Source organism: Fusarium mangiferae, assembly GCF_900044065.1.
Source record: "Fusarium mangiferae strain MRC7560 genome assembly, contig: FMAN_scaffold008, whole genome shotgun sequence".
In the NCBI taxonomy this organism is placed as follows: Eukaryota; Fungi; Ascomycota; class Sordariomycetes; order Hypocreales; family Nectriaceae; genus Fusarium; species Fusarium mangiferae.
In genome coordinates this window covers 1,836,873-1,862,322 of record NW_024573928.1, presented here as the reverse complement: position 1 = coordinate 1,862,322, position 25,450 = coordinate 1,836,873, and the positions used below count along the sequence as shown (strand labels likewise).

General features: G+C 48.6%; 10 protein-coding genes and 1 non-coding gene across 11 annotated transcripts; 5 read left to right on the top strand and 6 right to left on the bottom strand.

Moving 5' to 3' along the window:
- Positions 1-365: 365 nt before the first annotated feature.
- FMAN_11569 (uncharacterized protein) lies at positions 366-1,592 on the top strand (the record flags this gene model as incomplete). The annotated part of the gene is made up of 1 exon (XM_041834401.1): positions 366-1,592. One exon carries the CDS (start codon positions 366-368, stop codon positions 1,590-1,592), a length of 1,227 nt encoding a protein of 408 aa, XP_041684668.1.
- Positions 1,593-1,709: 117 nt separating this feature from the next.
- On the bottom strand, positions 1,710-4,700 carry FMAN_11568 (uncharacterized protein; the record flags this gene model as incomplete). The annotated part of the gene is made up of 5 exons (XM_041834400.1): positions 1,710-2,294; positions 2,344-2,573; positions 2,622-3,309; positions 3,362-4,241; positions 4,288-4,700. 5 exons carry the CDS (start codon positions 4,698-4,700, stop codon positions 1,710-1,712), a joined length of 2,796 nt encoding a protein of 931 aa, XP_041684667.1.
- Positions 4,701-5,511: 811 nt separating this feature from the next.
- Positions 5,512-6,594, bottom strand: FMAN_11567 (uncharacterized protein; the record flags this gene model as incomplete). The annotated part of the gene is made up of 2 exons (XM_041834399.1): positions 5,512-6,495; positions 6,550-6,594. The coding sequence occupies 2 exons, from the start codon at positions 6,592-6,594 to the stop codon at positions 5,512-5,514; spliced, it is 1,029 nt and encodes a 342-aa protein (XP_041684666.1).
- Positions 6,595-6,881: 287 nt separating this feature from the next.
- tRNA lies at positions 6,882-6,979 on the bottom strand. Its single transcript is given in 2 exon segments — positions 6,882-6,925; positions 6,943-6,979. It is a non-coding gene; the product is annotated as a tRNA-Ser (tRNA).
- A 2,816-nt stretch (positions 6,980-9,795) lies between these two features.
- FMAN_11566 (uncharacterized protein) lies at positions 9,796-11,070 on the bottom strand (the record flags this gene model as incomplete). Its single annotated transcript, XM_041834398.1, has 1 exon — positions 9,796-11,070. One exon carries the CDS (start codon positions 11,068-11,070, stop codon positions 9,796-9,798), a length of 1,275 nt encoding a protein of 424 aa, XP_041684665.1.
- Positions 11,071-11,413: 343 nt separating this feature from the next.
- FMAN_11565 (uncharacterized protein) lies at positions 11,414-13,002 on the top strand (the record flags this gene model as incomplete). The annotated part of the gene is made up of 2 exons (XM_041834395.1): positions 11,414-11,933; positions 11,987-13,002. 2 exons carry the CDS (start codon positions 11,414-11,416, stop codon positions 13,000-13,002), a joined length of 1,536 nt encoding a protein of 511 aa, XP_041684664.1.
- A 1,163-nt stretch (positions 13,003-14,165) lies between these two features.
- On the top strand, positions 14,166-18,667 carry FMAN_11564 (putative UGT51-sterol glucosyltransferase (UDP-glucose:sterol glucosyltransferase); the record flags this gene model as incomplete). Its single annotated transcript, XM_041834394.1, has 5 exons — positions 14,166-14,907; positions 14,957-15,054; positions 15,102-15,539; positions 15,588-18,365; positions 18,413-18,667. 5 exons carry the CDS (start codon positions 14,166-14,168, stop codon positions 18,665-18,667), a joined length of 4,311 nt encoding a protein of 1,436 aa, XP_041684663.1.
- Positions 18,668-19,369: 702 nt separating this feature from the next.
- FMAN_11563 (uncharacterized protein) lies at positions 19,370-20,794 on the top strand (the record flags this gene model as incomplete). Its single annotated transcript, XM_041834393.1, has 1 exon — positions 19,370-20,794. The coding sequence occupies one exon, from the start codon at positions 19,370-19,372 to the stop codon at positions 20,792-20,794; it is 1,425 nt and encodes a 474-aa protein (XP_041684662.1).
- Positions 20,795-22,085: 1,291 nt separating this feature from the next.
- On the bottom strand, positions 22,086-22,886 carry FMAN_11562 (uncharacterized protein; the record flags this gene model as incomplete). Its single annotated transcript, XM_041834392.1, has 2 exons — positions 22,086-22,501; positions 22,550-22,886. 2 exons carry the CDS (start codon positions 22,884-22,886, stop codon positions 22,086-22,088), a joined length of 753 nt encoding a protein of 250 aa, XP_041684661.1.
- A 696-nt stretch (positions 22,887-23,582) lies between these two features.
- FMAN_11561 (uncharacterized protein) lies at positions 23,583-24,311 on the top strand (the record flags this gene model as incomplete). Its single annotated transcript, XM_041834391.1, has 4 exons — positions 23,583-23,633; positions 23,816-23,922; positions 24,054-24,206; positions 24,263-24,311. 4 exons carry the CDS (start codon positions 23,583-23,585, stop codon positions 24,309-24,311), a joined length of 360 nt encoding a protein of 119 aa, XP_041684660.1.
- Positions 24,312-24,412: 101 nt separating this feature from the next.
- Positions 24,413-25,354, bottom strand: FMAN_11560 (related to alcohol dehydrogenase homolog Bli-4; the record flags this gene model as incomplete). Its single annotated transcript, XM_041834390.1, has 2 exons — positions 24,413-25,230; positions 25,279-25,354. 2 exons carry the CDS (start codon positions 25,352-25,354, stop codon positions 24,413-24,415), a joined length of 894 nt encoding a protein of 297 aa, XP_041684659.1.
- Positions 25,355-25,450: the final 96 nt, after the last annotated feature.

Below are 25,450 nucleotides of genomic sequence, written 5' to 3'. Positions count from 1 at the left end.
CCGGGTTTCTCATGCTGCAAGCCTGTCGATTCGTCGAGTCGTCAAAAACGTCACATCGGCTCAATCTTGCGCCTGTAATCGGTATCAGTCCACAATATTCGCCAAGATTCCCAGAGACTAAAGAATATGGTCCTTGTCTGTGGAGAATGCTGAAGTGGCGTAGGTGTCATCTATGGAGCCAAGACACCAGACCAAGGCTGGTATTGGTCTCTGCAGACCGTTCCGGTTTCTTGGAACCCTGTATAGGATGACATATCAGACTCTGATATCGGCGGTTTGTCTATGTACAATGGTTTAAGTATCTAAAACCTCGCAAACCCCTGAGACATAAGACACACCTTCCGAACTTCGTGATATACTGCACAATGGGCGATATCATCGATGCCGGAGCTTCTTCCAAGCTCTTCACTCCTCTTGACATTGGAAATGGCAAAGTCCATCTCAAGCACCGCGTTATCCATGCACCTCTGACTAGAAATCGGGGAACTCCGGTGAACCCCGAGTCCACGCCCGAGAAGCCCAACCGACTCTGGGTTCCCAATGACCTGATGGTCGAATACTATTCTCAACGAGCAACCGATGGTGGCCTCATTATTTCTGAAGGCCTTCCCCCCTCACTTGAGGGTAACGGAATGCCAGGCGTTCCAGGTATTTTCCTACCTGAACAAGTAGAAGGCTGGAGGAAGGTCGTTTCTGCTGTCCATTCCAAAGGAGGTTATATTTATGCCCAGCTATGGCACTCGGGCCGCGCCAACATCCCTCAATTGACCGGAACCCCCGTTCTGGCTCCCTCTGCCACGCCATGGGATGACCCTAACGAGACCTTTGCATATCCCCCACCCCACAGCACCACGCCTGTCAAAATCGCAGACTATCCGCCGATCGAGATGACCCTGGATAAGATGAAGAGTACTATCAGTGACTACGTCAGCGCCGCAAAGAATGCCATTGAAGCTGGTTTCGATGGTGTTGAAGTCCACGGTGGAAACGGATACCTTGTCGAGCAATTTCTCTCCTCGAACATCAACAAACGAACGGACCATTATGGCGGTTCCGAAGAGAAAAGATGTAACTTTGCAATTGAACTGATGGAGGAACTAGCCAATGCGGTTGGCCAAGAGAACTTGGCTATTCGTCTCACCCCTTTTGGCCTGTTCAACCAGGCCCGTGGCGAGAAGCGCGTTGAAACCTGGAGCCACCTCTGTCATGAACTGAAGTCCCGCTTGCCCAAGCTTTCATATGTTAGTTTCGTTGAGCCAAGATATGAGCAGATCTTCTCGGAGGAGGAGAAGCAGAAGTTCTTGGGCTCTTGGGGTTTACCTACTGTTGATCTGTCGCTGTTCCGTTCCATCTTTGGAGATACGCCATTCTTTTCCGCCGGTGGATTCAATGATGTTAACTCATGGGGTGTCGTCGAGAGTGGGAAGTATGATGGTCTGTTGTATGGGAGATATTTTATCAGTAACCCTGACTTGGTAGAGAGATTGAGGAAAGGATGGCCGTTGCAGGCGTATGATCGAAAGACATTTTATGGGCCATTCGAGGATAATGCCGTTGGATATACAGATTATCCATTCTACAAAAAGGAGTAGATGTCGAGTCACATGTATTCTCATCATGCTACCTACGAATACAAGTTTGGATACATAGATGTAGACCATGAATGATCTATAATGATAAAGCATGAGTCTTAGCCCCAAGCAAGATCCCTATCGCCCCGAGACTATGGAGCTTCCAACACCCGAGTCCGTTGGTGTTAGGGGTCTTTTATCGTCATCCTGCCACTCAATGCTCTCACTTCCGTTTCCACTAGTCTTTGGGCTCTGCCGATGCAGAGGCAAAGACAGGTTCTTTTTCCCTCCTGTTTTGTAACGCTTCACAAACCTAGACAAGCGCGACCCTGAAGAAACGTGCGATGCTACCTCGCTTGTGTCCAAATAGTCGGGTGAGGTCTGCTGAGGTGTTGATGGTGGGGTGATGGAGATCTGTGGTTGAAGTGTGCTTGGTGCTGCACTGCTTTGGGCGTCTGTGTTTTCTTCTGGTGTATTTTTGGGCTTTTTATTTATCGGCAGTTCTATAATGTCAACTTCGCTTTCATCCTCAACCGTGGCACGTCTGTCTGGAACAGCAGGTACTCGAGTTTGAGAAATCGTTGTTGCCACAAGTGAGGGTACTTCAACTCTATGTTTTTGTTGGAACAGAGATAGCGGTTTATAGAAAGTCGAGGTGAAAGTACGTCTCTGTCGCATGCTTCTCAGCTGGAGAGTCGTAGTAGCAAGCTCTTTAATCATTGACTTCCTGAAGTTAGCAATGAATCCCAGAGTTAATAAAGAGATAACTTACCCATGTCGAGCTAGGGTCCAACAAAACACGCCCTTCTTCTCTTCCCTTGACCACCAATCCAAGTTGTTGTAAAGCTTCGAAGCTGGCCCATTCTTCTCCGATAGCCACGTACTCTTCCTTCATGGCTCTCTCATCGGTCTCCTTCGCTGGGTAGAACTGAGGTAAGTACCCAGAATGAAGGAACTGCAAGAAAACAGGCTGTTCATTGATGAACCAGGTTTCACCGAGGTCTAATTCGTCAGCAATTTCACCTGTTAAGAGTCTGCGTTGAAACGCACCATTGCCTCGTATATAAACAAGCTTCAAACTTCTTCCTTTCATCAACGTATGCGCCAGATCTAATCCGTGAGGATTTCTAGCAGATTTATCACCAATAAGTGCACCCATAATCGCTTTCCCTGGGTAACCCTTTTCAGACATGAAAGCATCGCAGTCCCAGATTGGCTCATCTCCTTGCCTCATGATACCTAAGTTAACAGACGTGAGGTCAAGTTTGGGGGTCATTGGCCCAGCCTCATAGTCTGCAAAGTCTGTTTGTGGCAGAACAACAAAACCAGGTTTCTGGAACTTTGATCTCACTGGTTTTGTCTCTGTAGCTGGGTTCTGTGACTGAGTTGATGGGGGCGAATATGTCTCTCCAGGTGGTGGTGGTGGGAAAGGGTATCTATGAGAGGAGTTTGATGCACCAGGCATCCAGCTTGTCTGGTCCGAAGATCCGTAAGACGGAGCATAAGGATTTCGAGCCTGAGCGTATGGCTGGCCATAGCCACCATTCGGGTACGGCATAGTTGGTTCTGCTGATACTGGTGAAAAGCCATTGTTTCGTGGGGGTGCATTCGTATATTCAAAGGGACGACCCGAAGTTTGTGTTGGTCTGAGTATCCTGCGACCACGAGGATCAAACTCCGGCTTATTGTTGTAATTGATCTCTTCTCTTAGGAACCTATTGCGAGCTGATCTTGCTTCCTATCCAAGCCTTAGCATATCTATACACTATCAGTACTTGAGGGCCGCTTACTCTTCTCCAGGTTGTATCTGGGTTCTCAGATCCGTAGAGCGATTCTTCACTGTCAGAGCTGTCACTTTCTTCAAACGCCTTGCTTCTATCGGCCTGATTATCCGGTTTCCCCTTCTCAAGCTCGTTTTCGCTCAGTGATGTCCAAGCCAAAAGTAGGCGATTAACGATCCTTCCCGGTTCTTGTGGATTGGGGTTCTTGAATCTCACTCTCTCCCGAGGACCCTCCTTGTTTCCAGAGTCATAGTATTCATCGTCATACAAATCATCCGAATGTGGATGTCGGTACCGCACTTCTGTCTTTTCTTCGCTTCCAATGTCTCTCAGATGTGAGCTCTGATCTGGTTTTCCTTTCACCGGCATCTCGTTGAGAAATACGAGGTTGTATAGAAATGTAGCTGCATCGCCGCGTCGGTGGAAATCAGGCCCAAATTGCGCAATGCTACGACCGGACAGTGGATCAAACCCCGACCTTCCGCGACGTCGGGACACTCTGTCTTCGTCTTCAGATGAGATGCCTTCCTCATCTTTATCATCAATCGCAGGAACGGTGTAGCGTCTTTCTGGCAGTACAGTGTCCTTTACACTTAGCGCAAGTGCTGAATGGACCTCTTCTTTCTCACTCGCAGAAAGAAATGCGTTGTCTTCATTCTTGCTTTGACCGTAGAGCTCCTCTGTTCTTACGTGTCCGGGGATCTCAGACTCACGCACGGGACTTGGTAGTCTTTTGCTTGTGCGAACTGGGGGACTTGGTGCTCTTTCTTGAGGAGGGTCTGGGATTGGTTCCGACTCATCATTCTGAAATGAGGCTTGACCAGCCAGGACAAGGCTTTCGGCTTGGGCCTTGAATCGGTTTTCCACCTTCTTTTGTATTGATAGACGGCTGGAAAGGTCAGGATCATTGTCCCAATTACAGCATGAGTACTTACCCGCTGGTGGACTTGACGAGAACAGCCGCTGAAAGAATGGCAATCTGCAAAGTCAATGTGACCTTATGCTTATCAATGTCGGAAAGCAGTCTCGAAGCTTTGAGCCACTTGACCCTCCGCAACATACTCTCATCAGCCACCATCTTGTCAATTTCTTCCTGCGTCACCTGGATGTTCTTGACAACATGTCGAACAGCATCGCAGAACTGTGGCTTTGCATAAGATTGCCCCGTTCTGATGATGTCGTGTAAGTGCTCAAGAGTGGAGGTCAAGCCAGACATCTCAATCGCAACCAATTGGATCTCTCTGGGTGCATTCTTTACTGTCTTGTAAAGCTTGAAAAGAGTGTTTGAGAGTTGAGCGCCGGCTGACGCTATGCCAGCGATACTGGCTATAATTGACAAGGGGTCCATAGCTAGTGATTACCGTTCAGCTATCGCACAATGGAGAGGAAGGAAACAAAGAAAACTGAATTGAGGCTGTAATCTTAGATCGAAGGCTTTTAAGGATAATAAGCTTGGTTGTGGATTGCCTTACGGCTGCCTCTAGAGGCTGTGCACCCCTGTCTTGCATCACCTCATGCATGTAAGATTGCCTGCAGTTAGCCTAGCCTGGCAATCATGGCTATGCCTCACTCAATTGGGCGCCGTAGTTCCAGATTGAAAGAGTTTCCACTGGGTAAAGGGAAAATTATAAGATAGCCTGTCTCGGCTGGAGGGATGGACAATATTGTGATCTGTCGTATGGCAACCGGCCTCAGGGAGCAAGAAAACACCGGACCTTGACATAGGGTGTTAAAATAAACTTAGTAAAGTGTCCCCTAAGTTTAGGCTAGATTTACCTAAATATTTTGTCGCTTAGGCTTAAGGTCTTGGGTTTTCTTTCCTCCCCCAGACTGGCTATCGACTGTGTGTTTAGTGTTAAAGGTGGTTGCAGATCGTCGTTATTACAAATGCTTTAAGGTCAGTGTCTAATGTCAACGACTGTCCATTTTCGTCCGAAAGTGACTCCTCAACGTGCGACTTTCCGGAACCTTTCAGGTCATCGAGTGAGACAGGGCTAAGTTCGTGCAACGCGCCACATGTATCATGTTTTCACTTTGGCAACGAACACAGTAAGGGAGAGTGGTACGAAGAGTCGTCAATGAGGGGGAACGAGAGGCCAGTATGATGCACCCTTTCGTTTTCGTATCTTCTTGAGCCTTGCGCGTTCTTCCTTGCTAGTTTAATCTTTTCCTTGCTTATCCTTGGATGCCATACCAGTCGACCCATGCTTCTTCCCCCAATTCCTAACCTTGGCATCCATATCCCACCGAATAAACACCATGACGATCATCACAACCCAACTCAGCAATGTATTTGCCAAGCCAGTCCAAAATCCACCACGTATAGCACCGCCCATGACAGTAGTCATGACGAGTCTAATAATAGTACTCGTTGCAATAAGCTCCTCTCCCCTCTCCAATCCCGCAATTGCACGACGAGCACATTCATCCGGTGTGAGGATCTGGTCACCCTCCTCAAGCGCTTTTGTAACATCCGTCTTGACCTTGTTCTCATCGTCCAGTGACTTGGTTGGCATTGTAGCCGGGAAGACAGTGTGGATGCGCACGCGAGGCTCATTGGGATGAGCTCCTGCGTATAAGTTCATCTCCTGTGAAAGAGAGTCTGATAGTGATCTGATGGCAGCTTTGGAGGGCGAGTAAGGCGTGAAACCTGCAAAGCTGTACAACGACACAAAAGAGCCCGTAAAGATAATGTGGCGAGACGCCGGTGTCTTGGCTTCTATGGTCTTCTTCGTAGTACCGTCGATAACAGGCTTCAGCCACGCATTGAGCGTAGCATGAGCCATGTACGCACTCGAGAAATAATTACTGTCCATCATAGTCTGAAGCTGCTCAACCGGTGTATCAACGAACAACGTCGGATGCGCGCTTCCACTGCAACACCAGACGATATCCGGCGGGCTGTCATCGTTCCAGGCGGTGACTGCTGCAATCACACGAGAGCATTCTGAAGCTTTGGTGACGTCGGCTGCGAGTGAGAAGAAGCGCTGAGATGAAGATTGGGCAGATGCTTCAACTTCAGTGAGGGCTTGCTTCAAGACGTTTGTGTCACGGGCGACTATAGCGACGTTCGCGCCTTTGGAAGAGAGTTGGCGCGCTGCTGCTAAGCCGAGACCTCTGGAACCACCTGTAATTAAGATTGTCTACAAACTGTTAATGAGCGGGGGCAACTGTATGGAGGGAATGCAACGACATACTCTACCTCCAACAGGGAATTCATCTCGAGACAAAAAAGAGCCCATTGTCTAAATAGGATTGGCAAATGGATGTAACTTGACCTGGATAATTATCGCAAACAAAAAGGAGTCCTTCAGACGCGTCGAAGTTGTCAGCATTTAAGCCTGAACACTTTAAACAGTGATCCACATTTCTAAGTCGCTGATTGGCTCGTTCATCAGCGCTCCCAACCAGCGACCGGTTCACCAAAACCTCAATCACCCAACACCAGCATAGAAGAATTCATCGATCCCGAGAAGTGAGCAAGACTGAAAGATAAAAATAAGTCCAAGGAAAAGGCAAAAAAACACATCGACAACGGCAGGATTCGAACCTACGCGTGCGAACACAATGCCTATGATGTCTCGAAGAGATAGCAGGGCATCGCCTTAACCACTCGGCCACGTTGTCATGCTGTGGCAAATCATATTACAGATAATATACCTGATTGCTTTCCCCCCCACCCAGAAAACATCTGTTGACCAACCTATGCATCGTGATCCTGGACCCCTACCACGGGCGGTCGAGGGACTGCATGTTTAGAACATAGCAGATCCGGTTTTTCTCTTTGCTGTCCGATCAAATCAACCTTCTCACAAATCATTGCTGGTCAGGTCAATACCCACACCTCCTCTTCAAATCCCTCCGAGCGCAACCTAAGAAGCCGGAACCAAATGATGATGGTGTTCTGCGCGCGAATTAAAGAGTATATCTTGGAGACAGCTACCGAAAAACTTGTACCTTACTATTTTGAGTGACGCAGCGCTTATTGGAGCCAAATGGCTAGTGTTGTATAGGACTGGGTTGGAAACATGTGATATGACTATGAGTCTATGACAGATCTAGAAACGGGAAATTGGAAAAGGTCGTTATCTCAACGCAAGCTTAGAAGAAGTATACACTATACGGGCTTCCCAATAGCACATTTTTAACTACTTACCTATGTAGATTACTTCACGTGTTGGTTACACCGTGGGAATAATCGCTAACTCACAGTTCCCAACTCGTTGTGAAGAGAGAATATGACAAAACAACCATGTAACTTCGTCTGATCTTCTATATATTTCTCCAGCAGGATGCCTGGCTTAAAATAATCTCGCTTCCAAGCAAAGAGGAGCTTTGTTTAGCTCGAACCCTGTCACACACATTGAATGCTTGTGATACTGGCCATCTCTTTCTCGTTGATAAATACCATCTTTATTTTGGATGGCGTGCATTCCTAGATCCCATCGCTATCATCGAAGCCGATGCATAACCTTCCGCTGCCGAGTCTCGAGGCTAAAGGCTTCGTTCTAGGCGTCCACTCTGTTTTAGGCTTCAATCGGCTACCGTCATTTGGCCAAATCTTAGTTCTCTTTCAGATGAATGGCATGCCAGGCTGTCAAGAGGCCACTTGTCAGATATGAGGTTAGGGGGGACAAGTAGCAGTAGTTCCCGCCAATTCCAGCGTTCGAGCATGCTGAAGACCACCGGAGCCGGCCCGTACTTGCTTTTCTTGTCCATCCACAGCTCTCCCATCAAACAGGCCAGAAGGCCCAGTATACCCAAGAACTGATTAAAGCATTGCCTATGTGCCAGGTAATACCAGGCCCTTGCGGCATAGCTGTAGTTTTCAGGAGCGGGACGTATAGGCACGTATTCAAATATCCCACCAAGCCTTAGAGGTCCTCTGTTACGAAGCCTGAGGAGTAAAAAAGAATACTCCCAATAATCCCAAAACCCAGGCATGGTTGAAAGGGGGTGGTGATCAATGGTCTCCCACTCAAAATTCACCAGGGTCGTTGGGGAAGATAGTGAGCCACCAGAGTCTGATAGCGGTGGCTTGCAAGACAATGGCAAGTAGCAGCCGAGGATTCTTATACCAGGGTGTAGGAGGACGGTTGTTCAGTGGCTCTTGCATCAGATCGAAGTAGTAGATCACACCGAGGAGCTAAGTCCGTAATGTGGAGTGTATAGTGTCAAGTCTAGATCGTAGATTATGGATTGGTGGTGGTGCTTTTGTGATGCGAAATTGAGAGGGGAGAATGTTTTGCTTCAGCAATGCAGCAAACGGGCACTTATTTATACACCGTTGGGTTCAGTCATCGGGACATCTAGCTTTGCAGCTAAAAGCAAGATCTTAGGTAAAAGTAAGGGCAAAGATGTCTATTGGTGTTCATTACCCTTGTGCGCTGAGGCTGGAGGCTCTTTAACCTCAACCTTATCACAACTTCGGCAATAACCTAAGGATTAGGGCCAAGAAACCTTCTGTTTATAGCTAAAGAAGTTCAGTACTTGATTGATTGATAGTTAAAGCTTATGACATCTCAACGAGACATATCAAGCCAACTAGGTTCTGTCCGCCGGAATAAGCCCTCAGCTACAAGTCGATCAAGTCAACAAACACACTAAAGAATGTCAATCAACTTCGGGTTTCTAAAGGCAATATGCATATAGCCTCAATAAAAATAAGTCTCCCAATTAAAAAAAACGAATGATATGCTTTTATGATGACTCAATCAGTAACCTTATTGGCAGCTGCAAGTTGAGTCATTATGTAGGTTCATTGGATGAAAGCATAGTGAAATATTTAAAAAGTCTACACGAAAAAGAATTATCTAAAAGTATCACTTTAGCTAATCAGGGCCATCAAGAAAGATTGTTAACATCGTGGTTGGTTAAGAAATATCAAGTCATGAGGTAGTAAAAGATTAGTTATAATAAATTTATTTTAACATAATATGCTGGGTATAAGATATCCTGTAAGCCTAAATCTCTTAACTTCTCTTCTCATCATCTTCTTCTTCTTCTTTATCAGATCCAGACTCTTCCCCAGCATTCCTCTATATCTTCAGTAAACGCCTGAATCATGCCTGTAGGTTTTATCTGCCGCGTCTCTGATTTAGTCCTAACATTTCAGCAGACTCCTTCTCCCTTACCCTGGCTCGAGAATCCTCTTCTAGTTCCGGCAGCTTTTTTTCACTATTATCGCTGCCATACTTTGGTTGAGGATCTTCATTGATCACCGCCGTGGTGGGAGGGGGGAATCAAGATGCTCACCAAGTTCAAAGACCGACCCAAACCCCTCCAGCGACTGACCACGCGAGAAATTAGACAGTTGTTAAAAAGGACAATTCCAGTACTTTTCACTATTGATACGTGGTAGCGGTTCAGCCATAACAATACAGTTTTATACATATTTAACATCATAATCTTACAATCATTTACCCATCACTCGGACTCCATGCTCAAAGCCTAACTCGATCCGTGCCATCCTCGAGACGACCATCATTGTAAAAGTGCTTCTTCGCAATCAAGCCCTTCATGCGTCCCAAGCGACTCATAAGGCTGGCATCGTACGGCGGGGCTTGCATCATAGCCATAACAAAAGGTCCCTGAGCACCCCAGGTGCAGCTGTGCAAATGATCTGAGATCTGCTCAACTAATCCCTCGAGGTCACCCAGCTGTTCATTCGGGAACAAACCAACTGGCTTCATCTCGTCAAGGGCGTCGAAGGCGGATGTAGCATCACCGTAGCGCTTCCAGTGTATTTCGGCGAGTTTGATGAAAAAGGTGGTTGAGACGCCAAGAACATAGGAGGAAAGCCCGAGTTCCTTGACTCGGGGGAGGATATTGAATGCGAGGATAGATGATCTCGCAAATGCGGCGTCGAAGAGCTCGAGGCCGTAGACGAGATATTGAGGGTACAAATGCCCATGGATATCCATGACAGCCTTCCCCCCTTCTGTCTTCTCTGCTTTCTCGGCCTTCACCTTTTCAGCTTCCTCCTTCGCAATTTGCTCTTTTGATTTCCGACCCCTCTTGACTGTTGTGTCTTTCTCGACAATGCCTAGCTTTCCAGGTAAGGAGAATACCTCTTCCTCCATGACATTCCAAAGCTCAATGTCTGTCTTGGAAGCCTTCATAAGATTCTGCACTCTCGTCTTCTCTTTCTCCCTGATCTGCTCATACTTTGCCCACTCGCGCATCTGTTTCTTCTCCGCCTGGTCAAATTCAGCCAAGCTGTAAAGATTAGGGCGCTTTGGTGCAAGTTCGAATTTGCCCAGAGCGTTCTCGGCAGCTCTTCGAAGAGATGATGGGTAACGCTTGAGGAAGTCATCGCTGAAATTCGAGTTGTGGGCCTTTTCTACAAGTGTGTTTCCTCCACGCGCCCCGTCTGGTCGTTCTTGGTTTGATGCTGAACTTGTAGGTTGAGTTTGGCCAAACTGAGAAGGCTTTTTGTTTTTGGCTAGGCGGCCTTGAGCAATGTCATCGAAAATTCCTTTAAAAATCTCTGTTTCCGTTGGCGTCAACGTTCCTTGTCGTTCAATCTCGGTTTCGTTTGCACTTGTTGTGTCCTCGTCGTCAAACTCGAAAGGAATTTCAGAATTATCGGCTTTTCTCAGCCGTCTTGTCGAAGTTGCCACTCCAGCTCTTTGAGTGAAAATAATGCTGGCAGGGCGTCTACAAGCGAGTTGTAGTGTCCTTGTTTGATACAAAAACGGCAAAAGATTTCGAGACATTTTTTGTGATGTGTTCAAGGATTTGATAAAACCTTTAATTTTTCACATGAGATTTTTGGAGGCTGAAATTTGATGCTGGGCCAGTAGTGGTCGGCTGAATCCCGGATGCAGAACGCGTAGGCACCAGCGCGTGACTTCGCGCCAAATTCAATTAATGAGTCGCGTTTTGGTTTGCGCCCTTCACATCACCATTCACGATCCTGTCACTTTTGCTCTTTGCGCAAACCAGCAAAACCATTCGAAGTTTTTACCCTGGGGAGGCTCTCACAACGCCTAAATCTTCACCTTTGCTTGACAATAATTTGCTCAAACTAGCCATTCGTGCACCTCATTCACCGTCACCATGCCTCCTAAGAAAGGCGTCGACTCGCCCATGAGCGCCTTCGAGCGCAGGCGACAAGAGAATATGGCGTCAAACCAGAAGATTCTAGCCGATGTCGCCGTAGTCGCTAAGAAAGTCATGCCGACACCCCAGAAGAAGTCAACGCCAACCCGATCGAAGACCCGGACTCCTGCGAAACGGGAACCTGCAATGCCGACTCGGCAGTCCTCACGACTCGCTGGTCTCGATGCAGACAATGATACCTTGAAGCGAAAACTAGCTGTCGAAGCCGAACATGTCGCAGCGGAGGCGAAGGCTAAAAGGTTGAGAGTGAATGGAGACCTGAAACTCGGCGACATTGCTGTCGAGGGCAAGAAGTATCTCGCTGGAGTGGACGGATTTAAGGGCCTTGTCCGTGGTGCGCAGCCCGGAGTCCGAACGTTCACGGAGGAAGATATTAAGGAAACCACCGACAAGGATTTGAAGGAGCTGCGAAAGCGTATGGGTGGTTTGAAGTTATACGAACACTGGGCCCCCAATGGCAAGTACTGTCTCGCACAAGCGAGAAACATATCACTAACCGTTGAACCACAGACATCAAGATCACACCCCAACGAGTCTATGCTCTCGGTCTTCATCCCACCGAATCGAAGCCCCTCATCTTTGCTGGCGACAAAGAAGGCAACATGGGCGTATTTGACGCTTCGCAGTCTGCTCCTGAAATAAGCGATGATGACGAAGATGCATCTGTACCTGATCCTGTCATTTCTGCATTCAAGATACACAGTCGCACGATTACTTCATTCGTTTTCTCTCAGCAGGATAGCAACTCTGTTTACACGTCTTCATACGACTCGTCAATTCGGCGACTAGACTTGAACAAAGGAGAGTCATACCAGGTATGGGCGCCATCGGACCACAATGAGGATCTGCCCATCTCAGCTCTTGACATGGCAGAGTCGAACCCCCATGTGCTGTACTTCTCTACACTAGAAGGCGGCGTCGGTCAGTACGACACTCGAACCTCCGATGACGCCGAAATTTGGACACTTTCGGACCAGAAGATTGGTGGATTCTCTTTGCATCCGCTCCAACCTCACTTGCTCGCGACTGCATCATTAGACCGCACACTTAAGATTTGGGATCTTCGCAAGATCACTGGTAAGGGAGACCTGCGGCATCCTGCCCTCCTTGGAGAACATGGCTCGAGGCTGTCTGTATCGCACGCATCTTGGAGCCCTGGCGGCCATATTGCTACTAGCTCTTATGACGACACTATCAAGATCTACAACTTCCCCGACGCTTCGTCTTGGAAGCCCGGCCAGGACGTTAGCATTGAACCTACCCATCAAGTACGCCACAACAATCAGACTGGTCGTTGGGTGACTATTCTGAAGCCTCAATGGCAGAAGCGGCCTCATGATGGAATTCAGAAGTTTGTCATTGGCAACATGAATCGTTTTGTGGATGTTTTTGCCTCAGACGGCAGCCAACTGGCTCAGCTTGATGGGGAGGGTATCACTGCAGTACCAGCCGTCGCACACTTCCACCCGTCTCGCGATTGGGTCGCTGGTGCAACATCCAGTGGAAAGCTTTGTTTTTGGCAGTGAGCCTCGGATTACCGGTTTCGAAAAGGGGTGCATGGAATCATCAGCATTTAAGCGGGAGTTTTGGTTGCTATATCTCGTGAATCATGGATCAGGTTGTCGGCAACGGCGGAACAGAATACGCGTTTGTTGGAGTAGTGTAAAATACGAATGTCCGAGTACGAGAGTCGAGGACTATGGGTCCCTTGTTTTAAACAATAGCCCTGATGTACATAGAGGCTGAGTCGATCACGTTGAACGTTTGTGTGAAATCTGCTGCTAGACCATTCAAAAATTCGCTCCAAAGTGAATGACAAGCCATGGCGTTCCTCTGACTCAGGCACCGAAACTTATCGCATGCACGTTCATTATGACGTGGATTCACAAACAGCTGATCGCTCTCCTCTGAGTGAGGGCCTTTATGGTCAGCATGGCAAGGGCATTATTCACATCATCTGGGCTTGTTTTCCCACTTGACCAATGCTTGCATGTGATCGATTCACGGTGTTGAAGGATGAGCCGCCCGATTGGCGTCATTCCTTATCGATAACACAGTCAGCCAATCATAAGCAGAATTGGACTCACAAGAGTGGATAGCATACAAGGGTTCCATTGTTTCCCCAGGGTATTTCCACCGCTCAGAAGGTCAGGTCCACTAGCCGTCCCTAAAACCCCACTGGAGATTCAGGCAGATTGACCTAAAAGCCTAGGCAGCGTCAGCCCCAGGGTCAGGTTCCTTCTTGATCAGGAATGCCGTGATCCTTATCTGGATCCATGCTTCGTTCGTTTCCTTGCGATCCGAATGTTTGTTTCCTCCAACTCCTCTTTATGTTTGGTTTTGTTCAGCCCAAACAATAACCTTCGTACCGTGGCGTAACACTCACACAAGCGAATCTTCACACGAACCCCGATACGCGCACCGGATGGCATCAACTTCGAGTCGTATTGTTTCCCCACGATAGTATAGCGTCGACTGTTTGCGGCGCAAACCGGGTCCAGATTCACGACTGCACGACCACTCGCATCATCCTCGGACCGTGCCTAGAATTTAACGGTCGGTCTAATTAGATTTCGCACAAGAAATATTGAGGCGACATTTTCGTGAACCATCCCATCCTTCCGATCGCAATAGAGCCAGGACTGTAGGCGATCGTTGACCGTCGCCCCGCTCGACTTGACCGGCCATCATGGCTTCTCAAGCTACTGATGCTCCGGCCCAAGCCAGCATTGGCGCGGGAGACATCAAGGAGCATGTCCATGAGGAACTTCATCGAAGAAAGCGACAAGACTCCACCGCGACCGTGTTTCCCGAGCCTCTACGAGAAAGCGATGCCGAAGACGATGAAGAGGATGACACTACACAAGGGCCACCGATGTTCATGAACATGAACCAGAGCATATTCGGTCTTATTGCGACTGCTAGCTCTCGTGTCGACTTTAATGATCGATTCGATGGAATGAGTAGTGACGAAGAGGGTGAAGGATCATCATCACAACATAGCCGTGACCATATCGCACAAACATCGATCCTACAGCCAGGAGGCAAGGGAAAGGACAAAGGGCATAGAAGGAAAAAGCTTTCGGAGCATAAGTTATTGCGATCGCTACCTGCGTTGCCGAAACTTCGTTCCCGGCATAAATCCCAGCCATCTCGACTATCTGCTCCGGTTGAGACTGCTGATGAATCCGACGTGGAAGACAACGGCACTTTGTCGCCTGCGCCAGCTTTGACGCTGACACGCCAAGATACCCAGGGCGTCATGAGTAGGATGTTGGAGGCCAAGGCCGACTTGTCTAGCAGACCGAGCTTCGATCTGGACCGTTTATCATCTGATATTAGTCGATCTAGTGATGGCGAGGTGGTCTCGGCTCTGGCAAAGAAGCTCAAGGAGATTTTCGAGTTTGATACATACGAGCAGGTCATTGAAGGTTTGTCAAAATTGAATCTTCGTCTTTTGAGTATGCTAACTGGTCATAGAATACCCTTGCTGGCTACTACAGAGTGTCCTTCTTCAAGGATACATGTACATCACTTCCAAGCATATTTGCTTTTACGCATACCTCCCCAAGAAGGCGGTAAGTTACAGAGTCTGACTGCCAAATAGTTGCTAACACCAAGGAAGAATGAGGCCGTCAAGTCAGGGTATCTATCGAAGAGCGGCAAACGCAACCCAAGCTACACAAGGTTTTGGTTCCGACTAAAGGGCGATGTTTTGGCATATTACAAGACTGCAACAGACGTTTACTTCCCCCATGGGCAGATTGATCTGCGATACGGCATCTCAGCAAACATCGTGGACAAGGATAAGGAAGGTCTACACTTCACAGTTGAGACACATCATCGAACGTACAAATTCAGGGCCGACAGCGCTCCAAGTGCGAAAGAATGGGTCAAGAGCCTGCAGAGAGTCATCTTTCGAAGTCACAACGATGGCGACAGCGTCAAGATCTCATTACCGATTAAAAATGTGATCGATATTGAAGATACTCAGATGATTGCGTTCGCCGATACTTGCAAGGTTAGAGTCATTGACAATGATGAGACATATGCTATTGACGAGGTAAGTGCCCAAAAGTCTTGAAAACATCTCCACTAACAGCAGCCACAGTACTTCTTCTCCTTCTTCAGCTTTGGGAAGGACGCCATTAATGTGCTCAAGATCCTCATTGAGGCTTCTGCAGAAAGCCGGTCAGCGGAGAAAGCTGTGTCTAGCCGTGAAGAGAACGAGAGCTCTCAATCTCCCTCCGGCCGGACATCGATGGCAGCAAGCCGTCATCTTCCCCATATTGACAGACTGCACACAGGAAAGCTTCCCGATACCGTGAAGGCCACACTGGCTCCCATGTCGCCATTGTCGCCTCATTCACCAAGCCAACTGAGCCCTCGGGCAAGTATAGACGCTCCACGAACAAGTTTTGACGGCTTCAGAAGATTCGGACGCAAGAGTATGGATGTACCAAGTTCCATCGGAGACTTCAGCCCTCGCAGGAGCTTCAGCGGTACCAGACGATCAACCAGTCGTCATCAACACGGCAGCACGACTCCCAAACAGCAACAGGCTCAGGACTCAGGAGATTCGTTCGTTCATTCTTCGATCGACAACCCAAGTATCTCCACACTATCACCGTCTTCGTTTGAGGATCCATCCGCGAGCCAGATTCTTCAAGGAAGCGAGGTCTTTCACAGCCCGACGATGCGACGTTCTGCTTCGGCATCTAGAAAGCGCGACCAGTCTGGGAAGAAAACACCTCGGAACTCCAGCTCGAACCGAGAGCGCCCTCGTCATATTCATCATGCCGCAACGACAGGCGCCATGCAGGAAATGGGTGGTGAACCGAGCGATTCTCAGCGTCCGGTCACACCAACGCTCAACAGTATCACTAAGATTGGAGCATATCCTTTACAACGAGCTAATGCCTTTGCGGAGTATCTCAGTCGTACAAGCCAGCGTATGGGTTCTATGTTTGCGACCGAGTCACTGGGTTATGTGGAAAAGGTGCATGGCATGTGGAAAGGAGAACACAGACATTACGATGAGCCCCAAGAGCTCAAGACTGATGATGATGCCGATGATATCGACTCGGACGCAGAAGACAAGACACAGACCGCCATGGATCGATTCCGAGCGCATTTCACTTTGCCCGAGTCAGAGAAGCTTATTGCAACGTACTTTGGGGCCATCTTCAAGGTCTTGCCTCTTTATGGAAAGTTCTATATCAGTGATCGATCATTCTGCTTCCGGAGTTTGTATCCCGGCACAAGAACAAAGCTCATCCTGCCTTTGAAGGATATCGAGAATGTCCACAAGGAGAAGGGTTTTCGGTTCGGTTACTACGGCCTTACAGTCGTCATTCGTGGTCACGAAGAGCTATTCTTTGAGTTTAGGCGCCCAGGGCTCCGGGATGATTGCGCGGTGACGCTGCATCAACTCATGGAGACTAACCGTTTCCTTGAGAAGTCCGGTTTCCTTGATCAAGAGGAGCAAGAGGATGAAGAAGCTGCTGCTGCAATTGCGGAGCGCGACGCCCTGAAGGCTGCGCGACAGGATGAGTTTGTCAACCACGAACTGGAGCTACCACGCGAGACCTCTGGAGTTTCGAACGCTCCAACAATATTGTTTGATAACCCCAATTCGTCCGGTCTTGCGTTCAAACCGCAAAAGTCGATGAAGATCACATGTCTCACCATCGGATCTCGAGGTGATGTACAACCATACATTGCCTTGTGCAAGGGTCTTATTGCTGAAGGCCACAAGCCTCGGATTGCCACACATGCGGAATTCCAAGGATGGATCGAGTCACACGGTATCGAGTTTGCCCGAGTTGAGGGCGACCCTGGTGAGCTGATGCGTCTTTGTATCGAGAATGGAACATTCACATGGGCTTTCCTTCGGGAGGCAAACTCGACCTTCCGAGGATGGCTTGACGAACTTCTCGACTCTGCCTACACAGCATGTGAAGGCTCTGAACTTCTCATTGAGTCTCCTTCTGCCATGGCTGGCATTCATATCGCGGAGAAGCTTGGTATTCCCTATTTCCGAGCGTTCACTATGCCTTGGACTAGGACACGAGCATATCCTCACGCTTTTATCATGCCTGAGCACAAGATGGGAGGTGCATATAACTATATGACATATGTCATGTTTGACAACATCTTTTGGAAGGCTACGGCTTACCAGGTGAATCGATGGAGACGAAAGACGCTTGGCCTGCCTAGCACCAACCTTGAGAAGATGCAGCCTAATAAGGTGCCCTTCCTGTACAACTTCAGTCCTAGCGTGGTCGCGCCTCCTCTGGACTTTTCCGATTGGATTAGAGTAACTGGCTACTGGTTCCTCAATGAGGGAGGTGACTGGGAGCCGCCTCAGGAGCTGCAGAACTTTATCGCCAAAGCCAGGGCGGACGGAAAGAAGTTGGTCTACGTGGGGTTTGGTTCCATCATCGTCAAGGACCCTGCCAAGATGACACAAGAGGTTATCGACGCTGTTCTCAAGGCAGATGTTCGGTGCATTTTATCGAAGGGCTGGTCAGACCGTATCTCACCGAAAGACGACCCGTCCAAGCCTCGCCCCGAAGAGCCAGAGATGCCTCCAGAGATCCATGTGATTAAGTCCGCACCACACGATTGGCTCTTCAGTCAGATCGACGCTGCTGCGCATCACGGTGGTTCTGGAACAACAGGCGCCAGTCTTCGTGCCGGTATCCCCACCATCATTCGTCCATTCTTTGGCGACCAGTTCTTCTTTGCTACACGGGTTGAGGATCTTGGTGTTGGAGTCTGGGTGAAGAAATGGGGTACCAACAGCTTCGGTCGAGCCCTCTGGGAAGTGACACGTAACGAGCGCATGATTGTAAAGGCTCGTGTCCTTGGCGAACAGATCCGCAGTGTAAGTCTCCCTCGACTCTCAATTCCACAACTCACTAACATCCATAGGAATCGGGTGTAGATAGCGCCATCCAGTGCATCTACCGCGATCTCGAATACGCCAAGAGTCTCATCAAGCGCAACGCCGGTAAGGCTGCCCAACACGACGCAAATGAGGACGACGACACAGAGGAGAGCTGGACATTTGTCGGAAGAGATGAGCCAGATCCCGACGCTGTGACGAAGAAGCTCAGTGAGGGTTTAGTAGACACTGAGAAGCCGCTGTCTTTGGGAAGTCAGGCGCCTTCGACTGCTGTGGCATGATGAACATGCTGCTACGAACTGTTATGTGTGGGGGTTTTCTTTGGTGATTTACTCTGGTTGTGCGCTTGTTCTTCTGCATTTGGGTGATGGCTTAATTATGGGATTTTGGATGACTTGGAGTCTGGATGGATTGCTTGCCGATAGACGTATGATCTAGAAGTCATAGACTACGTATGAAGATAACACTACTTCGTCTTGGGAACCGAGAATCGAGGCCTGATGCTCTGACTTGCATGATGAGTGACGCTGGCAAATTGGCATCTACGTGTATCTTGTCGCCACGCAGCTCAACACTGTGATCGCATCCCTCAACCGCCCACACGGAGCTTTCGCTAGAGTCTATCCCCCATTGGTCAAGTATTTTCTCAGGCGCTCATACCAGCTGTTATTGAGTTAAAATATACCCCGTGTCTTGTTTCGCCTTCGACGCAGAGAGAGTTAAGAGTTCAAATAGCGATCTCGAAAACCTTCTGTGAACCCCCCGAGCCTTTCGTTGGCAAATTTTAAGTACAGTTCAATATAAGGATCAAAAGAAGCTTTATTCTGGTTGGTGGCTGCTAAAGTTTCCTTTAACATCCACAAAGCTTTCTTTACTGTGTGTATTATATATTCTCCCAAGCTCTTCCGTTTCAACTCTTCGGTTACTTGACCTTCATTAATCACATCTTCTAAAGGAAAGCTCTCCCGCACACATAAAACAGCATGACTCGCTGGGGCTCACTCCCTCAAGAGATTCGCACCATGATCTTGGGGTACGTCGTTGCTCACGACCATATCGCGCCCTATGCTCCCGTCTCGTTAGAATGGCGCGATGCCATTGAGAAAAAGACCTTTCGGGACCTTCGTATTCAAGCCTCCTCTTTGGACGCTTGCCATAGCACACCAACGGTATTTCAGACACTTGGTCGCATGGGGTATCGACATAGACGACTCGTCAAACACATATGGCTCAACGTTGAGCTTGAAACGCGGAATTGCGATCGGTCGCGAAACGAGCACGAGACTGTGTGTATCAACGTTGCTATCACACGGCTATTCCAGGCCTTGCAATTATGGCCGGCACAAGACGACTTGACGCTAGAGATCAACGTGTATGAACCTGTGTATCACTCGAAGGAGTGGTTCAGGGGGCATCACATTGGGTGTCCAGGGGAACAAGACGGAGATATGTCTCGTTTGTCAAATTCTCAACTCCAAGAGTTTGAAATGCCTTCACACGCGTCACTACGGGGATTATTCTCATCTTTGGCCTTTAAGCTTCAAAGTGGTCCCTCTGTCCAAGCCGTAACAAAGTTTCTTCTTCCTCGACAGTGCCGACGTCAACTTGAACCAGACACTCTTTCCTGCATACTCAAGCGACTTCCCCGGCTGGAAGATATTTGCCTTGAGACTTGGGATGTCTCAGAGATTTATGGACCCTATTACATGGAAGGTTATGCACAGCGCCTGTTCTTACAGCCTAGTTCCTTCAAGAATGTCACGTCGATGACGGTTTTCCAAGATCGCAACGAGTACTTTAACGCGGTAGCTCGTCGCCGTAGATCGTGGATTCAACGCCATTTCCAGTCCCAATCGAGGCCAACTCCACCAGGCAAGGTTCTTGCTCGGGAGCTCGCTGTAGCAAGCCTGTCGCTTGAGAATCTCTCCCTTTCTTTCATCGTTGACGCCGTCGACTTCTTCAGCCAGTGTCAGGAAACCTGGCTCTGGGCCGACTTGCGTTCCCTTACACTGACGTCCCGACTTCTCACCTGTGACGGAGACTCTTTCGAGATCCACAAACTGTTGCAAACTGCTGCGCAAATGGCCAAGCATATGCCAAAGTTGGAGAGGCTCACAATCTGGAACGGCGGAGCCAATGAAGCATGCGCCTTCACGTATCGCAAGCAGAAATACAACGCTTCGGTGTTGTGGCAGGCAAAGGGGGGTACACGGCTGAATCCCACAGTGTACAGTTCTTGGGAAAATTTGCATCCCGGATACTTTCTCAGGGTCGAGGAAAAAGATACTTGGCCTTTGATCACGTCTCATGCCGCTGCTATCATGTGCTTGGGATTGGAGCATGTGGTGGACGATGTGTCGTTGAGACAGATGCAACTGGAGAATAGTATCCCTTGGGGGAATATCTGAACAACTGGATGAGGTTCGATTGTTAGATTAAGAGATTTACAAAATCTCAGCTTATTTTATGTCAACAAAAGAGGAATGTCATCCTTTTCGTCCGCAAGTGAAGTTACTCGCCTGTGAGAACAAGCTAATTTCCCCACAGGAAAAGCATCGAGGTGATTGTTTTCATCACACTTAGCTCGCTCGCTAGGAACAAAAGTATAATGTCTTCCCTCACTGTACTCAGGCTAATGTAACAGAACGCTCATCATTGCATCTCAGGCGATGAGGACTCTGGGAGAGTCGGATGAGGATGAGGTCCAGGCAGCTAAATAATGCATTCATTATACGCAAGCGAAGTATTATAGGGGTAACTCTGTAACAATATGCCCAGAGCGTCTAAAATGAAGTTGAGAGTGGCACTTCGGATATAAAGGTCAATTGACAGAGTTACCAACGATGTGCATCGTCTTCCACGTCATCTTTGTGCTCTGATCGCCATTTTCTCGAGGTGTTGGACGATTAAAGACAGATTCTCCCTAAGGCCAAAGCATTAAAACAGTGCTTATTCGGCCTCTAAGGAGGATGGCTTACATTCTGGATCATAGTTCGTCACGCTATACTTCATTTACACTCTCTAACCGCTCCAGGCTGCATACGCAACTGACATGACCCTCTTTGGCTACGATCAAGGTGTCTTGAGTGAGCTGACCCCTTGGTATCCTTGAATCATCACCTCTGACACTCTCAGGTGGTGTCGTCGTAGCTCAAGACTTTTCTCAAACTTTAATCTCGTTGAATCTGCAAAGACGAATCTCCATGCCACTGTAACTTCAATCTATGGTATCGGTTTCTTTGTTGGCGCTCTCGTTGCCTTCACTATCGGGGAGAGACTTGGGAGAAACAAAGCTATCGTCGTTGGTACGCTGATCATGTTGATTGGCACTGTCACAAATGTCACATCGTAGATTCTTTTGCAGATGATCTTCGGGGGGGTAGTTCTTGGGTGGGTGGCCTCCATTTGTCTGTAGCTTATACTAATGGGGAATAGAATAGGGAATGGTATCAATACTGCTACAGCCCCGATATGGTAGACAGAGACAGCACAAGCCAAATGGCGAGGTAAACTGAAGCTGCGGATAGTTCAGAATCATTGAATACATCTTAATAGTCGAAGCAGCTATTCAAATACTACTCTTGGGCTTCCTTGTATGTGAATAGGTATGAGACACGATGGGCTGTTGATACACCTCCCCGACCCATGTTCATCCGCAGCCAGTTCTTGATAGTAAATCCCTCTTCGGGTGACTCGTCATCAGATAGACTCTTCATCGTCAGCGTCTTCGTCTTCTCTCTGCATATTCCCACCAATGGCGATCTCAGTCTCTTCACCACTCTCATCATCTTCCTCCTCAACATCCCATTTCATGGCCTTCTCCCCGTACATATCCCTGTAACTCTGTGCCGTGATTGGCAGCACCGCATCCCCATTGTCAAACCTCCTCAACTTCAACTTCGCCGCCTTGAACCACCATCTCTCCAGAAACTCATCCTCCAACTCGACAAAATGCGGGTTTCGCTTCACCATGTGAACCTTTTCGAGCTTCTCTCCACCTGGGCCATTCCTTATTTGTGGCTTKTGCAGCAAGTCATCAAAGATAGGACAGTCAAACCAGGGCGAACTGAGAAGCACATCGCGCCAAAGGCCATCTTCATGGGCTTGCTGTGTCTCTTGGAGATGCGGGGAGTGCATGACCTCGCGCTACCAGGCCAGCATACCGTGCATATCGTGGAAGTCCCAGAGCTGTGCGTTGGGAGCGTGGATGTCTTTGTAACGGCGGTTTGAACGGTCAAGAGCAGTCCAGAAGAAGAATTGGATGTGTTCATTCTTGTATTCCCGGATGTTGGGGCTGCTGCTGAGGGTCTTGAAGATGCGTGCTCTGCTGGTGGCCGCGAGAAGCCAGTCTTCGTCTAGGTTTGATGTTGATGGGATGATGGGGCTCTTGTTGTTTGGATACGGATAGAGGTCGAAAATCGGGGTATGGCTCTTGTGCCATATTGCTTCGATGTTGCCTGGGGGGTCTGGCCTGTAACCTTCAGGGATATCATCCTCCATCGTGAGGTCTCTGTTCAATAAGTAGATGAGTTCTTGACATGTTAGGATGCTTACAAGACATCTTTATAGTCGCAATCTCTGCAAGTCTACTCTGTGAAGCAAACGCCTTCAGTTTCAAACACCGTGAAGTAATATTGGTGGCTGGCAAAGGCAGATTAATTATCGCAAATAAACAATAATTTATTGCAAGCGCAAACTCAAACAGAATTAAATCGAAGCGAATGCTTTCTTCAAACACGAGCCCATAACGGAGAGTGATTCCATCGTATAGGGATAAAGCCGTCACTGTAAGCCAGCTGTGAAAGGATGACAATGAACGAACATGATTCCTCGAGACGCAAACATGTTTACCTCCATTGTTGCTACCAATAACTCAAGCACAAAGACACAAAGACAAAGCAAACAACCTCAATTCACTCAACGCAATGGTGATACCTTCACTTGCTAATCCCTACAAATCTACTGGGCAATCCGCTTAGTAACCCATTTGGGCGGCCCAGCTCTCAAAGCTCCCCAGTCACCTTACGTAATCGCTCAAGTCTGTCAACCGGAATTGACTGGCAGCTCAATTCAATCAATCACCTCACAAACCGAAGACCGCCCAACGCGACAGCAAACGACGAGCCCGCTCGCACGAGGGACGATACGACAGTAGCGACATTCGAGACCAGCGAGCGACATTCATTTCTGCCCAGCATGCCTCAGGATATGCCCCCTCGGGGCGGGTACGAGCCCGTTCAGTACAAGGTGCGTTGGAGGTTTACGGGAGTGCAATTGGGACGATGTGTTGCTTGAGGGTGTTTGGGGGATCAATTGGCTCGGGGGAGTTTGCTGAAATAACTGGGGAGGCGTCACGATCGATTGCAAGCCCGGGAAGACATGGAGCAGTCGCAGGCAGTTGAAATGGACATTTATCTAACTTTCTACAGCGAAACCTCCCCGCGAAGGGTTTCCGTCCCGGTATCCTCCTCCTTGGAATGGGCGCTGTGATGGGCTACGGCTGGTATAAGCTGATCGGCGGCATGCGCGAGGCCAAGTACGTTATCACTCCCTCTGACCGAACATGCATCTACAACAAAACACGCCGGCAATCTACAAACACCCCACGACCACGATTGCTCACACAGAAAACAACGATCTTTTGAACCCAATACTGACAAGTATCAGCGAACTCGGCCGTGAAAAGATGTGGGCTCGCATCAATCTCATTCCCCTCCTCCAAGCCGAAGAGGACCGCGATCAGGTCCGTCGATACCTTGCCGATCAGAAGCGCGAGAAGGAGTTGCTCGGCGACAATGCCAAGGTTTACAACAGTGACCGGTTAGTTCTCTCATCAAGAGGTACCGTTGATAGGGGAATATGCTAACACGGGGCAGATTCGTGAGGCCGACTTTCGCTGTTACACCCCCTCCTACTACAAACTAAACAAAGGGTGGAAAGACGCAAGCTTGTATATATGTTTTAACAAACTGGTTTTACCTGGAATCGAAAAGTCACAAAGAAGACACTGAATACCTCTACTGTGACTATTTGACACTCTCAATCTTCTCCTCCGTCCACTGCCACAGCTTCTTGCCCAAGTCCTCACTGAAACACATGTCATCCCCCTTATTTGCCTTTCCAACGGGTTCATAAAACGCCACTGTCTCATCTCTCTTGACATCACCGGCCGCAGCCCAAGCGGTGTTATATCCACCTTGCTCAACCGTCATCATAGACGGGTTGGTAACATACACAAACATTCTCTTCCAGAACCCCAGGCCTGTGACCAAATTCGTAGCAATAACACCAGGATGGACAACAACGCTCTTGATAGCAGGGCATCGTCGCTCCAGTTCCTTTGCCAGGACGATGTTAGCGAGTTTGCTCTGTCCATAACGGCTCCATGTTCCAAAGGATAAGTGTTCTTGGAGTGAATGCAGCGTCTCAAAGTCGATACCTTGCTTTGGATGGCCTGCATATCCAAGTGAAGTAACACTAACAAATCGCACTTCGCTCTTCTCAGCAGTTTTCTGCATGATTGGTAAAAGAGCCATCAAAAGCGTCGCATTGCCAACATGGTTAACACCAAACTGCAGCTCCAGTCCATCTTGAGTAAGTCCATCAACAGCCATGACTCCCGCGTTTGCGATGAAGACGTCCAATCGATGATGTGTGAACTTCTTCGCTACGGAGCGCATGCTTGCGATGGATGTTAGATCGCATTCGAGGAATGTTGCTGGAACGGGAGATATGGCAGATATGAGAGACGATGCGGAGGCTGAGGAGCGGCCGGTGAAGTAGATGTGAGATGGATTGTGAGAGGCGAGAGTGAGGATAGCAGAGCGGCCTAGACCGGAAGTTCCTGATGACTCGTTAGGAGATGATTGTGAAGAGGGAGGAGGAGACAAACCGCCAGTGATGAGGATGACCTTTCCGGTGAGAGAGGGAATGTCGGTTTCTGGATTGAAGCCTTTGAAGGATACCATGATTGAGATAGATAGTAATTTCAGGATCAAGACAATAAGTGGTGTCAGTTATGTTGATTCAAGTGGTTGTACGAATGTAACAAGAGTTGCTGGCAT